This window comes from Myotis nattereri (genome assembly GCF_964212035.1).
Source record: "Myotis nattereri genome assembly, chromosome: 11".
Lineage (NCBI taxonomy): Eukaryota > Metazoa > Chordata > Mammalia > Chiroptera > Vespertilionidae > Myotis > Myotis nattereri.
The window spans coordinates 65907384-65926723 of record NC_138086.1 but is presented as its reverse complement, the minus strand read 5'-3'; the positions used below and the strand labels follow the sequence as shown (position 1 = coordinate 65926723).

Below are 19340 nucleotides of genomic sequence, written 5' to 3'. Positions count from 1 at the left end.
ATTGAATTCAGCCTTTGGCCAAAGGGTTTCCTCACTGTCTTCTCAAAAACTAACTTTCTAAATCTCAACAAAAGGATAATGTCTGGAACATAAACAGTGCTGCCTCAAAAAAAAAAAAGTGAAATAAAGAATTTTAAGAAACAAACACACGGTGTGCAGTTATTCTGGGTGATTTTTAAGAAGTTATTATTAGTCTGTTTCTTTCTCAACAAGAATTACTAAATACTGTCCTTCAGAAACAAAGTATATAACATTTAAAAAACGGTGGAAGAGTTTTGTGGCTGGAAAATATAAACACCTTGATTTTAGTGGGAGTTGTGTGAGATAGAAACTTAAACATCTTTATTGGCCATATTAACTATTCGCATGTTGTTTTATTGTTTGTTTTCAGCTACTTGAATGACTTGGACAGAATAGCACAGCCAAATTACATTCCAACTCAACAAGATGTCCTCAGAACTCGAGTGAAAACTACAGGAATTGTTGAAACCCATTTTACTTTCAAAGATCTTCACTTTAAGTGAGTAGCTTCAAAGCATCTACTTTATAAATTAAGAGATAAAACCCATTGTTTAGGGGAAAAAAGGTATAATTATAAAAGTTTTTAAAAATTTAGAGTCGGAAATTATAAAAAATTTTCTCAGATAATGGACAAAAGAACATTTGGGTGAAAGAGGGCAAGAAACATTCTTAGGAATATTTATATGTTTGAGAACAAATAGCTGTCCTTTTGCCTATATTTTCCACAGGGATTTAAATAAAAATAGTTTGGTGCTTATTTCTGAATAGAAGATACTCTCTAATACTGTATATTTTGAGAAAGTTCTGCCATCCAGTTTTAGGTAGGAAGAGGCAGAGTTTTATTGGTAGGATATATGTTTGTGGAAATACTACAAAAGAAGAGTACCTTTTTACAATTTTTCATGAACATTTTTATTCATGCAAACGGAAATGATGAAAAATGTTTTTAATTTAGAGTGTCCTGATGATTAACTTACTGAGGTCTGAGCAGGGAAGCACTGAATTGCAGTGGCTTTTAGAAATGGAGGGATCTTGGAATTCGTTTTGTCCAGTTTTCTCATTTTATAATGAAACATGCTCAGGGAAGTTCAGGTAAACATTGCATTCAGATTTACAGAATTATGTTTTTCTTTTCCCAGTAACAGTTTTCAAAATATGCCAAAAACTGCTGCACTTTGCCTCAGGTGACTGTAATAATCTGAAACAGTAATGACGATAAAGCAGAATTTCTCTGAAAGCATCTTATTAAAGGGTTCCAAGTCAAAGATAAATAAACAGACAAACATAAGCTCACCTCCAGAAGAAGCTGACAGTTGGCCGCTGTGGAAGCAGTTAAATATGTGCAGCTATACCTTTGAGTCCCTCCTTCAGTGTTTTAAATACATTTGTTATTGTCATTTGTCACTGATTTATCCCACATTCGGTGGTTCACATAACTGAGTTTTCCAGAAAACTGAAATTTAATTTCAACTCTCCATAGCAACTTCCCTCCAAAAAACAAACATTACCCTGCTTCCTAAACAGAGATACAGATCCTAATTAGTTTATCTGATCATGCAACTTGGTGCTTTAACACATGGTACGGTTTGACATCTGCTTTTAACTTCTTCTTTCTGTTTCCATATTTTTAAGCTGTCAGTGGAGATTGTTGCTCTCATTATCTTTTATTGAAATCATTGCCTTCTTTTGGTCTTCTTACTACTTCTAGAATATTAAATGACCAAACTCAGGAATATTAAAATATTATTTTAAATAATCTAATATATCTGAGAACTATTATCATAGTTACCTTAAAATTATGAAGTAATTTTAATTATAAGGAAGTTCACTGTTAGAATGAGGCTTTAAGGTTTGTTTTTATAAAATCTAGGGCATCTGCCCTGGCCAGTTTGGCTCAGTGAATAGAGTGTCAGCCTACAGATTGAAGGGTCCCAGGTTTCATTCCAGTCAACGGCACATACCTCGGTTGCAGGCTCGATACCTGGCCCTGGGTATGTGTGGGGAACTCTTGAGTGTGTTTGTGTTGTAATCCATTGTCTGATTTTAACTGCTGTGGTAAAATTTAAATTTCACTTATTTTGTGGTACAATTGGAATTAAATTCAAAATGAAGCAATAAGACATTATTCTTTAAGAATTTATCTTACCACACCTCTGTGATTAGGCAGGCACACATGGATTGCTTGCTTTAAAGAATCAACAGGTTTATTTTACTATATTTTTGCTAAATATAGAATTAAAGCATCCCTTCTATTATAAAATCATCATAATATGACAAATTTCTATTTATTTTTTATAGTAATATGAATGTGTAATAGGTTTTGGAGTGCAGTCATATTTATAGGGTTGCTGTCCATGTATGGTCCACTAGCTCTGCACCGTCAGTCTCGGCCATAATGCTATCAGATGAGTCTGAGGGGAGGCCAGCCGGCACATCTCCAGGATCCTTCCCTCCCCCCCACCCCCCACCCCCGTCTCCTAAAATCACCCCGAAGAAAACTCAGATTCCATCCCTATTTGATGCTTGTCAGAGGCCTCATCTTTTCACATGAAGACCATATTATACATCTTTATACATTTTTTAAAAATAGAAGTTTAGAATTTGAAGGTAATTCTAATGTATGTGTGAAACAATGACTAATGCTCCCTGCACAATCCTATTGTTTACGGTATCAGTTCTTAGTCATTTTTCTCCTTGGCTTGAGAATTAGGCAAGTGGCTTTCAAAGCAGGGGCCTGGGGTCAGCAGCAGTGACTTCATCCACCTGGCGATTCTGGGCACTCAAGTTTGCGAAGCACTGGCTTAGAGTAAAGGATCTTTGTTTATGACCAGAATCTGAGTGACCCTCATTCACTTCGACTTTAAAAAAACTGAAGATATTTCTTGTCAGATGTCCTAATTATCAGGTTACAGCTTTTTTTATTGAACATTCCCACAGCATAACTGGAGGATCTGAATCTTTAACATGGTAAAGCTAGTCTATTATTATTTGAAAGTGTTTAAAAATATTCTGTAGACACAGTTCACTTATTTATTCAACAAGTAAGTACTTGTCTGTGTTCAATGTAGGGGATATAAAGTGATTAAAAGAAACAAAATTACATTGTTAGGGGAGGTGATATAAATATTTAATATTCAGGGGATGATAATTACTATAGTGAAAATGTACCATTTTGCATAGTGTTGCCATTATATAAGTGGTTGTTATTATGTACTGAGTGGTCAGGAAATATGTGACATTTGATCAGAGAAGTTTTTAAAAATATATTAACTTTTTGGTAAAGTTCTTTTCAGATTGTGTTTCTTGGCAATTTAACAAATGTATAATCATTTTAATTAATTTTATTTTGTTCTTGTTTGATCTTTATTACCAGCTGTCCTTTTTGTATCTTACTCATTTTCATTTATCATAGAATAATTTTTATATAGTATTCTTGAACTCAACAATTTATTAGCTAAACCAATAGAATGCAGGCCCCTTAAATGATGATAAAAGAAACAAGACTGGTTGATGTACTCAGATTTGGTTTATAGGCCAATACTGCTCTGCAGGGAAAATCCTTTTTGCTGCCTGAGATTTAAATAGGGACTATTTTAATTAGTTCACCATCTAGATAAATGGAGGCTTTAGAAATGTACCATTTTGCATAGTGTTTCCATTATATAAGTGGTCATTGCTATGTTGCATAACATACCCTATGTGCATTTCAACTTTTGCTTAATAAACTCTTACAAGGAAAAGAGGAAAGAATCATTGTCTTTATACTATTTAATTATGTTGCTACCCTGTACTGCCATATAATATGTAAAAATTGTGTATTTTTTTTCACTCTTTTTAGGACTATTCATTAGGGCCACCGTTTATCACAGATTGCATCTCACCTTTTCTTTTATCCCATTTTTTACTTTTTAATTGAGGCAACCTGTTGGCCCCGCTCTAAATATGACTTGCTTGCTCAGCTTTTTCTTACCTGGAATGGTTTCTCCTTCACGTCGAAGTTCTGCTTATTGCCTCTGAGAGAAAACAGCATTTTGTGGTGGGAGGAGGGGACGGTGTCCCCTGCCTCTAATCTTTTGTGACTTTGGCAAATTGAATATATTCTGTTCTCTCTGCATTTCCTCGTTGCTTCATGTGAATTTTTAGTGTTTACAAATAGTGCAGCCCATTCATATGCATTTGTTTTAATGTTCTGTTCTAAGTGTTCTTGTATGTTAATGTGTTGTTTTTGAAGTTATTTTGAGTTGTTTCGTTTCTCTTTAATCAAAAATTTTAAAAAATCAGACTTTTGCTCATTTCTGACATTCTTTTCCTCCCATACAGTCCTTTCCTCCTTTCTTCCAATCCCACGTTCTCCCTGCAGCTTTTGTTGATACCGTAGAACTCGGAGCTTTTGGACACTTAATGTGATGTCTCACTTACTGCTTTCCTCTTCCAGAATGTTTGATGTGGGAGGACAGAGGTCTGAGCGGAAGAAATGGATTCACTGCTTCGAAGGAGTGACCGCCATCATTTTCTGTGTGGCGCTGAGTGACTACGACCTGGTTCTAGCTGAAGACGAAGAAATGGCAAGTACAGCCACTGTAAAGACGGAGCATGAAACGGGAAAAGCTGAAGATGTTGGCAGGAGTTTTTCTAAGAAAAATTCTTGTGAATGTCTGAATTATTTGAGAGTTTGGGTTATTTTCTCTAACTTTTCTGTTTCCATCCTAAATGAGAACTATAATAAAGAAGCACAGATGGACCATGAGAAAAAGGAAAAGACAGAGTTCATCTTGCCTGAACCCTCCGTGCTTAACTGCATTTCCTCTCTCTGGCAGTATTTACACACTGAATGAAAATCAACTTTGTTTCATAACAGTCAGGGCTTATTTTCCTTAACTTATTACTTCTGCCAGTTCTAGCTCAGTCATCTTTGATCCATGTTATATTTTGCACCACCGTGTAATTTTCAGGTGGATTTCAGTATATTATTGTTAATCTGGGGAAAATATTTTTAAGTATCAACTCAAGTAGAAACTTAATTTTAAACGAAAGAGTTTTAAGTTTAGTACAAACTGGAAAAAAGAAGATAGAAATGTCAGGTTTCTATTTTTTAAAATCTGGTGTATGCAGTTATAGTGCAGTAGGCGCACTGCACCTCGTACGTGCATTTCCCTCTTTTCCGCGGCACTGTAAAACACATCCGTGCCCTTTTTGAAACTGCAGGAATGAGGTTTCCTTCCCCTGGCATACCTTATAGTCAGGGTGTTGGGCTAATTGTGGTTCAGCTTATTCAGTTTAATGTACTAATCTTTAAAAGACTTTACTTATCTCTTAATGGAAACTTCAGTTAACTGTGTAATTATGAGGTCTTTTCAAATGTTTGCACTTGCCATTCCTAGATGGCAAGGTCCCGCGGCGGGGCGTTCCCAGGCACAGATAGTAGGTATGCAGCGAGTATTATTGGATGCAGAAGTAATTAATGACTGATGTAGATACTCATCTCACCCCACATCAAAGGGTGCTGGTCCTTAAATGCCAGAAATATATTTTTGGAGTATGTTATCTGTTTTACAGCTAAGTTCTATTTTGTTACAATATCTGTTATTTTTTAAAAGTAGTATTTCTCAGAATTCTTGCCATTATGACAAACTGATTGCATCCTTTTACTATAGAATCGAATGCATGAAAGCATGAAGTTGTTCGATTCCATATGTAACAACAAATGGTTTACAGAAACATCCATCATACTTTTTCTAAACAAGAAGGATCTCTTTGAAGAAAAAATCAAAAAGAGCCCTCTCACCATATGCTACCCAGAATATGCAGGTATTTTACTTTCTGTGAATAACTTGTCAAGTCATATATATCCAAGTGAAAGTTCCCCTACGACAAGATTTCAGTTGTTGATTTAATCCCTTGGCTTAGTAATGCTTGCCTTTAAAAGAAATTACTTATCATACTACATTCAAGCACAGGTAGTTTTTTGGGATGTGGATTAGATTATTGAAACTAACATTAATTTTATGGAAAAGCTGTTAAATAATTTTTTGTGATGACTTCAATTCTTCATAAATTTATAGTATGATTTCTTCATCTAGTTGACATGTCTTGCTTCCTGTCTCATCTCAAAGACAGATATATGATAGACAAACAATAGCAGTGCAGCATGCTGCCACGAACATTAGCAAAAAATGTGAGGGGTAAAAATGAAGGAGGGATTTGTGAGTTAACACACAGGAGTCAGGGAAGGTTTCGTATGCAGTCCCAGACTTTGGTAATGAGGTAATTAATGGCATTTTGCTTTTACTACGAAAGAAAATGATCTGCAGTGAGAAAAGGTGACTGAGAGACAGTCCTGGCTTTTCCTTAATTAGCTCTTTGATCTTGAACAAAGCAGGTAACATAGCTGGTCTTTACAATCAGAAGTGGGCTAAAGCATTGGTTATGGTTTAGTTTGATTTTGGGAACTGGATTCCTGCTATTGAAGGTGGGTGCAAGGAAGGAAAATACAATACAGATCCCCCCCCCCCACACACACACACACTATTTCTCATTAAAGCAGAATAACTTACCTTTCATCTGAATAGTATTTTATTTTAATAAAGAGAATTCTGTGCCTTAAAAACAGTTTGACTATCACTGGTTTATAGGATCTCTAAATCTAAATTTTCTGAAGAGTTTGGTTAAGTTAGCTAATTTATACAAGTTACCTTCACTTTATTCTTTCTGTTTAAAAATAAGGCTCAAGAATTTGTTTGATTATAAACAAAACTTTAGTTGGTCTTGTAGTGACGAAATTGTATGGTAAGTACTCACTGCCTTTTCACAGGTGATGTTAAAACAACCCTGTGGTATCAGTACTCTTACTTCCCAGGACTTAAATAAAGTAACCGAGTCCAAATCTAGACCTAAGTCTATAGCATCATTAACCACCAGACTAACATTAATTAAATTCTCATTGGAACCAGGGGTCGGGGACAGGGGGTGTTTCAATACATATAAGCACACTAATTATTATAGCTCTTTTTTGTATACTGCAAAGTTATACTTCAATTCAAAATAATTTCACACATTTCATTATTTTAAAACTTTCGTTTTCTTTTTGAAAGTCATAGTATCCTAAGTCACCTTATAACAAAAACACTTTTAGTGTTTATTAGGAATAAAATTATTTATAGTACTAATTCTAAGATTGAAGTTATCCAGAATCAAGGTGGCTTAGTTTTGCCCTTACTTTCATCTGTTTTTTAGATTATTTTTGTCATTTTCTATTGTGAAGTAGCCATGTTGTACTATTATTACCAGAGTAGCCAAATGCATAGATAGAAATCACATGCCTACAGGGATTTCAGAAAAACAAGAAATACACTTGTTAGCTCTTTCTTTGCCAGGTATACAGTGTGTACAAGAATTTCCCTTAGGCTGTCAAATTAATAAGAATCCCTAATCTCAGAATTTCTGAATATTCCTAGGGTTAATATAATTTAGTCTTCACAGCATGCCCTAATTATTGACTCGGGTGCCTCATGCTTCAGCCTCAACTCTTACTTCCTGTGGCTATTGCTTTTTATAGAAGAACCCTATGTAGCCTCCAACTGTTCAGGTCAGGTCTATCTCCATCTGCTTCTATCTTCCCCTCTGCTTTTTATCTATATGTTGGCAATTCATCACATTCTAGCTACCATCCTATAATCCTTTAGTACTCCATCCTTTCATGGTCATATTTATTCTCAGGTGAAATTCTGTTGTCAACTGTAATTTCTCTTTAGAGCCTTGGGCTTGCATTTCCAACTACTTGTTGAGCATGTTCTTGTTTTTTTGCACCTGAAACTCAAACTTAACTCGGTGTATTTTGTTTTTATCAAATTTCTATCTCCCTTTGAATTATAAACCTCCCAATTCTTCATTCTTTTTTTTTTTTAATACTCACCTGAGGATATTTTCTTCCATTGATTTTAAGAGAGAGGGAAAGACAGAAATATCGATGTGAAAGGAGCATCAATTGGTTGCCTCCTGCACTCATCCCAACCAGGACCCAGGCTGGGGAGGATCCTGCAACTGAGGTACATGCCTGTGACTGGAATTGAACCTGGAACCCTTCCACCTGCAGGCCAACACTCTATCCACTGCGCCAAACCAGCTAGGGTCTAATTCTCCATTCTTGAACCAGGTTTTCATCTATACTTAGCTTCGTTTAGGACACTTTTATCACATGTTAGAAAATAACTAACACATTCTCCCCTACCCCCATACTTCCATTCTTTTCTTAAGACCTAATATCAGATTGAGTAATATAACTAGCTACCCAGAATATATACGGGAAATTGAGCTAGGCACTCAGTGAAAGCTGCAGTAACACAGGTGGTGTTTGTATATTGCGTTCTCATGCCATGAAGTGAACCTCAAGTGTGGGAGAGGGCAGGCTGGGTAACTAAGGACCTTGAAAGCCAGGCAGATAATGTTATTACTGCAAGAGAGAGAATTTAATAATTATTTTCAAATGAGTATTTGATTGAAGTATTAACTACGTACATGTAAAAACATATACATACACAAATACTCAACACTTAATGTGAAGTGCATGGTATTTTTTTAAAATAAACCTTTATTGCCAAAACCGGTTTGGCTCAGTGGATAGAGCGTCGCCCTGCGGACTGAAGGGTCCCGGGTTCGATTCCGGTCAAGGGCATGTACCTGGGTTGCGGGCACATCCCCAGTGGGAGATGTGCGGGAGGCAGCTGATCGATGTTTCTCTCTCATCGATGTTTCTGGCTCTCTATCTCTCTCCTTTCCTCTCTGTAAAAAATCAATAAAATATATTTTAAAAAAAAAAAATAAATAAATAAACCTTTATTCAGATTATTACAGATGTTACTCTTTTTTCCCCCCATAGCCCCCCTCCACCCAGTTCCCACCCCACCCCATGCCCTTACCCCTTCCCTCATTGTCGTCGTCCATAGGTGTTTGATTTTTGTCCAGTCTCTTCCCGCACCCCCCACACCCCTTCCCCCAAGAATTGTCAGTCCACTCCCTTTCTGTGCCCCTGATTCTATTATATTCATCAGTTTATTCTGTTCATCAGATTTTTTATTGACTTGATTTTTAGATTCACTTGTTGATAGATATATATTTGTTGTCACTTTGTTGTTCATAATTTTTGTTTTTACCTTTTTCTTCTTCTTACTCTTCTTAAAGAATACCCTTCAGCATTTCATATAATACTGGTTTGGCGGTGATGAACTCCTTTAGCTTTTTCTTGTCTGTGTAGTTCTTTATCTGACCTTCAATTCTAAATGATAGCTTTGCTGGGTAGAGTAATCTTGGTTGTAGGTTCTTGCTAGTCATCACTTTGAATATTTCTTGCCACTCCCTTCTGGCCTGCATAGTTTCTGTTGAGAAATCAGCTGACAGTCATATGGGTACTTCCTTGTAGGTAACTGTTTTTCTCTTGCTGCTTTTAAGATTCTCTCTTTGTCTTTTGCCCTTGGCATTTTAATTATGATGTGTCTTGGTGTGGTCCTCTTTGGATTCCTCTTGTTTGGGGTTCTCTGTGCTTTCTGGACTTGTAAGTCTATTTCTTTCACCAGGTAGGGGAAGTTTTCTGTCATTATTTCTTCAAATAGGTTTTCAATATCTTGCCCTCTCTCTTCTTCTGGCACCCCCATAATTCGGATGTTGGTACATTTGAAGTTGTCCCAGAGGCTGCTTACACTGTCTTCATATTTTTGGATTCTTTTTTCTTTTTGCTTTTCCGGTTGGGTATTTTTTGCTTCCTTGTATTTCAAATCTTTGATTTGATTCTTGGGATCCTCTAGTGTACTGTTGAATTTCTGTATATTATTTTTTATTTCAGACAGTGTATGCTTAATTTTTGACTGGTCCTTTTCTATTATTTTGGCATTCTCATTAAGATCCTTGAAGGTCTCACTAAGTTCCTCGGAGGTCTCACTAAGTTCCTCAGAGGTTTCTAGAAGATTCTTGAGTAACCTTATAACTGTGGTTTTGAACTCTATATCCAATAGTTTACTTTCCTCCATTTCTGTCATTTGTGACCTGTTTCTTTGTCTCCGCATTTTGGCTGCTTCCCTGTGTTGATAGATTGGCCTTGTGTGCTAGGTGTCCTTTAGGGCCCAGTGGCTCAGCCTCCCCAGTCACCTCAGGTGGACACTCTTGGTGCACCCCTTTGTGGGCTTTGTGCACAGTCTTGTAGTTAAGCCTTGATTGTTGTTGGTATCACTGGGAGGAGTTGACCTCCAGGCCAATTGGCTGTGAGGGCCCGCTGTGTCTATAATGGAAGAACTGCTGTGCTGGAGACCTCTTATGGGGCAGGACTTGCTTCAGTGGGGCTTTGGTGCTCACTGAGTCTGCCTCTTGAGCATGTCACTTATGGATGTGAGGAACTGAAATCTGATATCGTCTCACACTGACCACTGGGTACACTGGCTCCTGGATCTCCAAGGAGGTGCAAAGTCAGCCACTGCCTGAGGCCACCCAGCAGGAGGTACAGTGAGATCAGCAGATTTCTCCTCTTTGTTTGGGGTTTGGAAGTTTTGGAGCTCTCTGACCCAGTTGCAGTTTGTTAGGTTAGGCTGCAAAAGGACAGGCCATTCATATGCAAAAGCCGCTGCACACAGCTTGGGTGGGGTTGTAAATTGGGTGGGACGGGGTCCCAGGGAATCACCAGGGCATAGCAAACAGTCATTGCTGCCAGTCAGCTGTCTCCAAGTCCCGCGCCCGCACACAGTAACAATGATCCCTGTGAGCACCTCTTTGAGAAAGCCACCCTTGCTTTCCGACCCAATGCCAGACAGTCCAGTTTCTCCCCGGAGGAGTCTGGGTCCCCAGAGTCTCGTCAGAAACCATAGTTCAGAGCAGTCGGGAGCTTGTATCTCCCTTCCCATTGAAAAAAAACAAAACAGCACACCCAGTTGCCAGCCCGTTTCGTGTGCCTCTGTACCTCCACTCTTCCGTGCCTCCACACCTCCTACCCAGTCTCAATGCCCTTTTTTTGTTCCTTCTAGTTGTAGAACTTCCACTCAGCCAGCTTTCTCGTGATTCTGGATGATAGCCATTTTGTCTTTTAGTTGTAGTTTTGATGTGGTTGTGAGAGGCAGCACCTAAGGTGTTTACCTTATGCCGCCATCTTGGGTCCTCTCTGCATTGAATTTTTAAAAGTGGAAATACTGATGTTTTACCACTCAGGTCAAGGGGTAGAATATTTCCAGGTCCCAGAAGCCCCATCATGCTCCTCCCAACCCCCCATCCCCCTCACACACAGAGTAACCATTATTATGACTTATCCTCATTGATTAATTTTGATAGGTATCAACCTTCTTTGACTGTTTTCTAAACATCAGTTGAATCATATAGTATATAGTCTTTTTGTATCTGGCTTACTTGATCAATAGTATGTTTATGAAATGCATCCATGTTATTGTGGGTAGCAATAGTACTTTCATTCTCATTTCTCATTACTGTATGGCAACTTATTTTATGAATATACCAGAATTAGCTGGGTTGTTTCTTAAACTAGAAGTTCTGCTATTAAGAGTCTTTATATGTTTTCTTATGAACATATGTATATAATTATATCAAGGGCACATCTAGAAACTGAATTATTGGGTCACAATAAAGTATGCATGTGACTATGTTTAGATACTGCCAAACAATTTCTGGCGTGTTTGTACTCACAAGCCTTTAGTCAGTCAGTTACCTGAAAGGTGGAGTGTGTCATTCCCTTTTTTTAACCTGATAGTTGTAAGCCACATTGTAGACCTTTGTACAATTTTTTAATAAGGAAAGGGAATAAAAATATTGATCAGCGTTCAGCCAGCATTTCTTGATCAGCCACTAGGCTTTAACTGACATACATGCCACCATCATGAAACTAAGTGGTTCTGTGTTGGTATTTATAGAGTATAAGGAATAAGAAAAAGGAGGGATCTGGTATTTGGAGATTGACAGAGGAACGAGAATCATGTGGAATGCTTTTTGTTTCGGGGTTTTTCTTAAAGGGTAACATAGTCATTAAAAGGTAGTTAACATGGGGTATTTTTCATTTAGAAGAAATAGTTTCTCTTATTCTAGAAGGAAAAACTACAGTTATGGAGTCGAACTGTTTTAAATGTATGAAACTGATTTCAGTATTTAAGGTCCATTTTTCTTAGCTGTATACACATTTTAACTTTTCTCCTATGTTTTTTCCTTTCCCACCTCAGGCTCGAACACATACGAAGAGGCAGCTGCATACATTCAATGTCAGTTTGAAGACCTCAATAAGAGAAAGGACACAAAGGAAATATACACCCACTTCACATGTGCCACAGATACTAAGAATGTGCAGTTTGTTTTTGATGCCGTAACAGATGTCATCATAAAAAATAATTTAAAAGATTGTGGTCTCTTCTAAGTTTGGCCGTGAATGGTTAAAATGCATTCTCAAACCAAATGAGTACTTATATGTGGATCTCTCTAGACTAGAGTCTTGCAGCAACACAGAATGTAGTATACGGCAAACACATCCGGACCTGACCAAAGTTGTTCCGTTTTGTTTTTTAACCTAAGTAAAAATGTGAAAGGTGGTCCCGCATTGTGAACCTAAGGGCGGTGTTAAAGCTGGGCTCTAGTGTATTGATGATTTCTGTGTAAGTGTAAATATGCAAATGTATGTATTTATAATTTCAGTTTTCCACATTACTTTTAGGTTTAAGAGTCGCCACTTACAATTCTAGTGTGATCGCTTTGGAACTAACAGAAATATTAAGTACTTTGTACTCAGTGCCAGACTATTGCTACATTCACCAGTTTTAAACAGCTTTATTTATGTTCATGCCCTGTAAATTTTAAGTATATCAATTAATATTAGGAAACATTGCAGCCCTTATTTTCATTATCTTGTAATCCTAAAAATGCCATTTGTATAAACATTGCACAAACTATTTTAATAACATGATTTGTTCTTTAAATTTAATGCTTTATTGAAATGTTCTTAAAGAGGATGAAGATACCTTCCTTTGGATTAATTATTTAAACATTGTACGCATTTTATTTTTTTCTTTTAAGATTGCATGCTGATCTTATTCTACATTAGATTTGGTTTGAAGAACTAAAATTGCATATTTTACTATCTTAGACTTATAAGTACTTGATTTTTATTCAGTTGGTTTTCACTTTGAATTTTAATATTTGGATGACATTCAGGCATTGCCTTAAAGATGATGCCAAATTAATTTTTATACACTTTAAATAATTACCTTTTTATTTATAACTAAGTTTAGGTGGATGGTGAGAGCATTTTTGGGTTAAAAATATATCAGCATAATGAATTTTGTGACATTCATTTGTGTACTAGTATTTCCTTTGGGAAATCCCTTGTACCTAGCATATATTGATAGCTCCTTGTTTGGAAGATTACAAGAAAGATCTTTATTCTGCTGCTGGTATAATGCAAGCTTTTAATTCATATATGTAACTAGTTTCAAGTTTAATTATCAAAATTTACTAAAATTACTTTTTCCCCTTAGATTATTCAAATTTCCTCTACTTGCTTGAGTCTATATTATTTTTTAAATTGTACTATTATTTCTGAGAATGAAACAGGCAATTACACTTAGAAAATGAGTAATAGTATTTAATAAAGTCAGTGATTGTATGTCTGTTCAGATAAGTGTTACATATCAGCTAGATGTTGAATGTCAATAGTCGTTTTTCTTTTGATAACTCATGATGTATCTTGTGACCTTGCTTCAGCAAAATGAACAGCATTCCCCACCCTAGTTGTCTTTTTCACTCATCTTGAAAGAGTTACCCTTTCAGTAAGCTTTGTGGGTAAGTAGTTTCTAAATTTAGTTATGTGCTGTCATTTTGTTGAAGTATATTTGTTGAAATATGTGTGTGTGAGGGTGGGTAACCACAAATTGCATTTATATCTGTTTCATCTTGGGGATTTGTTTTTCTTCTTTGTAACGTAAAGAAATTCAAAATTATCAAAATTCCTTAAGTGTGTTAGTTTAGATTCTTTATGTGCCTTTCATGAAAGATATGTTTTCATTTATTTTACTGATGGGAGACCTGTAGTATCCATATTGTGAAGCTCTGTATGAATCTCAACTATAATGAATAAATTTGAATCATGAAAAATAGTTTAAAAAGCTACAAAGAAGCACATATTGGTGATCATAGTTGATGAATTTCTGAATTTTATTCTGTGTAACTGTTATTAATAAATCCTAATAAATTTAAATTTTTAAAATTTTATAAATCTGTTGACCAAACACATGTTTTTGCATTAGGATTTAAGTATCAGTCGATAGTATGTTCATTTCTTCTTCATCTTTGCCAGCTTTTTATCATCTCATCTATCCCAGAAGACTGACTTTTCCCTGCCCCAAGTTTTCTCATAAGACATGGTATCACATTTGGAATTGACTGCCTGATACCTTCTTCTGGGAATTTATTGCCTACTCCAACTCAGTATGCACAAAATCAAATTCTCCCTTTAAACCAGTTCTCACCCCCTTACTTTGCCATTGTAACTACTCGGTACCATCATTCATTTTAGCTTTAGGAACTCTTATTAGCTCTCAAATCCACATCTATTCAGCCATCACTTCTTACAGTTCTTTTCCACTGCCTCACAAGTGGGTTTTTTGTTTTGTTTTTTCTTTCCATCCACATGACCACCTACTGAGTTCAGAACCATGCTTAGCTTTCACTTGAAATGGCTTCTTAATGAAATTCCTCATCTCTCATTTCTCCCTTCTCTAATCCAAGTTATCCTATTATGGAACTGTGGCTGTGTATCTTCTGTGTATCTTCTGCACTGGCTCTAACTTGTCAAAATCAAATCTAACTTAGCCTCCATTCAAGGCTCTTCATCATCTGAGCCGACATCCCCACCCCTCTCCCACACTATATCCTAGTAGTGCGTTGTGCATAGCCTGGGCTTTTCTTCAAACACACTACATAGTACTACCTGAGATAGGCTTAACACAATGCCCAGAACATGGGGAAGTGTCCATTCATGGCTATTAATGTTATTGTTTGTGTTTATTAGCACTTTTGCTTGTGATACCTTCTTTGGATTCCACTGGTATCTGTCCTTCCGTCTGCCCTTTGGGGAACTGCATGGTTTTGGTAAGGTTGCCAATCACAGTTCTCATCTTCCTAGCCATTGGCTCAGGCCTGACCAGTGCTACACCATTGCCACTGGGCAAATGACTCACACAGAACCAATATTAGTCCACATTCCCATTTCTAAGGCTCCTAAAGCTATTCTGGCTTCTAAAAATTGCCTTAATTTCAGAACAGGTCTATAAAACTCCTTTTATGCTTGATGTCATTATTTAGGTCCAATCTCTTGCTGAAAAGTCCTGACTAAAATGCCTATGTTCTCCCTGAAAACCAACAGTAACTGTGAGATAGATCAAAAAAGGCTCAGAGGGGATAATTAACTGGAGCAGGATCGGATCCAGTCTCAAACCTGACTTGTGACTTCACGTCTGTCAGAGAACTCCAAAGAATGCTACCTTAACCCCAGAAAATAGAAGTTTATCCCCATTCCCACCTTCTCAACTTACCTGAACCATACTACTTTTTCAGATTACAGTTAACCTTTAAGCAATGGGTTTGAGCTACATGTGTCTATTAAATACATGGATTTTTTGTTCAATAAATACTGTAACTGTATTTTCTCTCCTTTATAATTTCCTTAATAACAATTTATTCACTTTCTTGTAAGAATATAGTAAAATACATATAACCTACAAAATATGGGTTGCCTGTTTATGTTACCAGAAAGACTTCTGGCCATCAGTAGGATTTTAGTAAAGTTTTTTGGAGATCAAAATGTATATGTGGACATTTGACTGAACAGACTGGGGGGGGATCAATACACCTACCCCCACATTTTGTTATTTAGTGTCAACTGTAAAAATAAGATAAAATGAGGCTGGAGGCATCAAACTCCCTAATTTCAAACTATACTGCAAGGCTATAGTAATCAAAACAGTCTGATAGTGGCATAAAATCAGCCATATATATCAATGGGACAGAATAGATAACCCAGAAATAAACCAACACATATATGGTCAATTAATTTATGACAAAGGAGCCAACAATATAAAATAGGGAAAGGAATTCCTCTTCAGTAAATGTTGGAAAAACTGGACCACTATCTTACGTCATACACAAAAATTAACTCAGGATTTAAAATTTACTTAGATGAATTAAAGATTTAAACGAGACCTGAAACCATAAAACTAGAAGAAAACAGGTGATAAGCTCCTTGACATCAGTTTTGGTGGTGATTTTTTAGAATGACACCAAAAGGCAACAAAAGCAGAAATAAACAGTAGGACTACATCAAAGATTGCTGCACAGAAAAAATCTTCAACTAAATGAAAAGGCAACGTACAGAATGGAAAAAAATATTTGCAAACCATATATCTGCTAAGAGGTTAACATCCAAGATATGTAAAGAACTCATAAAACTTAATAGCAATAGATTTTTAAAATGGTTAGAGGATCTGAATAGACCTTTTTTCAAAGTCATACTAAAGGCCAACAGGTTCATGAGAAGGTACTCAACACTCAACATCACTAATCATCAGGGGATTGTAAATGGAAACCACAATGAACTATCACCTCGTACTTGTTAGAATGACTATTATAAAAACGAAAAGAAATAAGTGTTGAGGATATGGATAAAGAACCTGAGAATGGGAGGTTTGTGTCATTTTCAAGTTAGTTTTGGAAGTTCTCTGGTAGTTTCTTTTTAAAACCCTATCTTCCTAGTTAAAAATGCCTTTATATGAAGAGTTTTATATTTCACAACTCCATTGGCCTATTTCCCAGGGATTTTCTCTTAACCCATAACCCCTTGCTTTGGTGTCTGTTGTGATTTCTATTATTTACTTCAATTTTTTAGTTACTTTAACAGTTATGAAACACATTTCAACAAGTCCAGAAACATCCAAATATGCACAAGTATGAATGTGCTGCAGTCATGCAGACGAGGGCTGAGGAGGTCTGGCTTGGGACAGTCCTACCATCTGATAAACCTTCTCAAGCAACATAAATAGTTCAAATGTCTCCAGCTTCTTTGTTTCCTGGCCGTCTTCCTGGGTCTCCATACCAACAAAGTGAACTGGACACTGCCATTGCAAAGTAGTTCTTTAAACAAAGAGTGCATTGTAATTGATATAAAAATATGATGGGCAAAGCATGCATAGAAGGTCAAAGCAGGTTTTCACTACTATTTTAGCAGGTGATAGAATGCCACTTTTAGTAAAAGAAGGTGCTGTTTCCTCCTGAATTGCAGAGTGCTTCATCTAAAGGAAGTACTTGAAGGAGGACTCTTGAGAACCTTAAGAATCAAGACCAAAGAAATTCCTTTGCACTGTAGCATTCATGAAAGGATTCTTAAAATTCTTTTTATTCCTGCACAAACACTGTATATATGTATTCTCTACCTTACCAGGATTTTAAAAACTAATTTAGATGTATAATTTTGCAGTTTATTGTTACTAAATTGACAGATGTTTTTACAATGTCAGTGTAAAGCTAGTCTTGAAACATAAGCCATTGTGAAGATTGGCTATTACCTGGAATTTTCTGTTATGCATACTTGAATTTTGTTTATTTTCTGTGAAAACTTTACAGTAATGAAACCAAAGGTCCTTATGCTTTCAATGAAATTTGGCTTTAAAAAATCCTACCTCTAGAGATCATCTCTCTCTCTGTCTGAACCCCTCGGAGACCTAGTCTTTCTCACTGATAATCCATTAGAAAGCCTCGAGCCAACAGAAGACAGTAGCCCAGACCTGACTAAGGATCACAAGGTCTGGACTTCCAGCAGGCTAAACATAACATCTTCACCTAAGTTACCTTCAAGCTCCTGAGTTCTATGATAAATTATCCCCTGGCTACTTTCCCATGAAACGACAGAGCTGGAACCGACATCTGAACTGTCCTCAAGATCTGACCTCACCTCAGACCAATCAGCTCCCAGCACAACCCCAAGCCCCCTAACCCAGTGCCCTGTGATTCTGGCCGGGGAGTTCAGGCTTTTGAGCATTCGCTCCCCATTCTCCTGAACAGTGCCATTCATAGGAAAATAGCCAATATTTCTCCACCGCCATTCCTGTGTTTAGTGTTTGACTCCACGAGTGCCAAGGAAATAAATTGTTTCTGTTCTGTAACAGTAATTTCAGCTTTGACCCTTTTCTTACTTTTGAAGATAAAAAACAAGTGAAATCAGTTACTTCCACAACACTGGCTTTATTTTTGTAAATAGTGCTGGGTTCCAGTTCAAGATGGCAATGTAGGAAGATCCTGACCTCACCTCCTCCCATGCACCCCATGTACAAGTGCATATGGAACAATTTCTTCTGTAAAAACTCCCAAAACTAGCTTAGTGCCTTCTACGCATCAAGTGAATGAGGAAAAAAACGACAGCACCCACATAGACATGGGTAGGAGAAACTGAGACACAATCTTACCATAACACACCCCAATCCCAAGAGAACTCAAACCCTGAACATCTGCTGAGGAACAAAAGATTTGAGCCCCACATCAGACACCCCAACTTTTAAGACCTACATCTGAGACACATCGATCAATTAACCTCCTGCATGAGTCCCAACTAGGGCTGGGGATCTAGCCTGCAACCCAGTTACGTGCTCTTGAATCATTTTAGAAATATGACCTTTGAAAAATTCTACTAAAATTTTTCATTCAAAACCATAAGCTCACATATATTTTCAAATATATTACAGATAATGTCCCTTCTAATATCATAAATATGTAGAGAAAATGCCTGTGTAATACACTTATTAAGTGCCTACTGTATGCAGGCCCTCCTCATGGTGTTTTACTAATGCTCTCATTTAGATATCAGTAGAAGTTTTATTTTTCAGAGGAGGTGGCAAATTAAGAAACTAAATATCGAAATACAAATGATCATTAAAAAATACTATGGACAGCTCTACTCCAACAAACTAGACAACCTGGAGGAAATGGACAAATTCCTAGAAAAATACAACATTCCAAAACTCAATCAGGAAGAATCTAAAAATCTCAACAGGCCAATAACTATGGAAGAAATTGAAGCAGTCATCAAAAAGCTTCCATCAAACAAAAGCCCAGGACCAGACGGCTTCACAGGGGAGTTTTACCAAACATTCAAGGAAGAACTAAAACCTATCCTCCTCAGACTACTACAAAAAATTCAAGAGGAAGGAACACTTCCAAGCTCATTCTATGAAGCCAGCATCACCCTAATACCAAAACCAGGTAAAGACAACACAATGAAAGAGAACTACAGGCCAATATCCCTC

General features: G+C 36.8%; 1 protein-coding gene across 1 annotated transcript in view; it reads left to right on the top strand.

Moving 5' to 3' along the window:
* GNAI1 (G protein subunit alpha i1) overlaps positions 1–14263 on the top strand; it is a 79883-nt gene extending 65620 nt beyond the window's left edge. The window contains exons 5-8 of the mRNA XM_081102601.1: positions 392–520; positions 4457–4586; positions 5676–5829; positions 12222–14263. Of these exons, the coding sequence (XP_080958727.1) occupies positions 392–520; positions 4457–4586; positions 5676–5829; positions 12222–12412 (604 nt within the window). The 3' untranslated portion in view covers positions 12413–14263. The remainder of the gene's footprint in view (positions 1–391; positions 521–4456; positions 4587–5675; positions 5830–12221) is intronic.
* The last annotated feature ends 5077 nt before the right edge of the window (positions 14264–19340 follow it).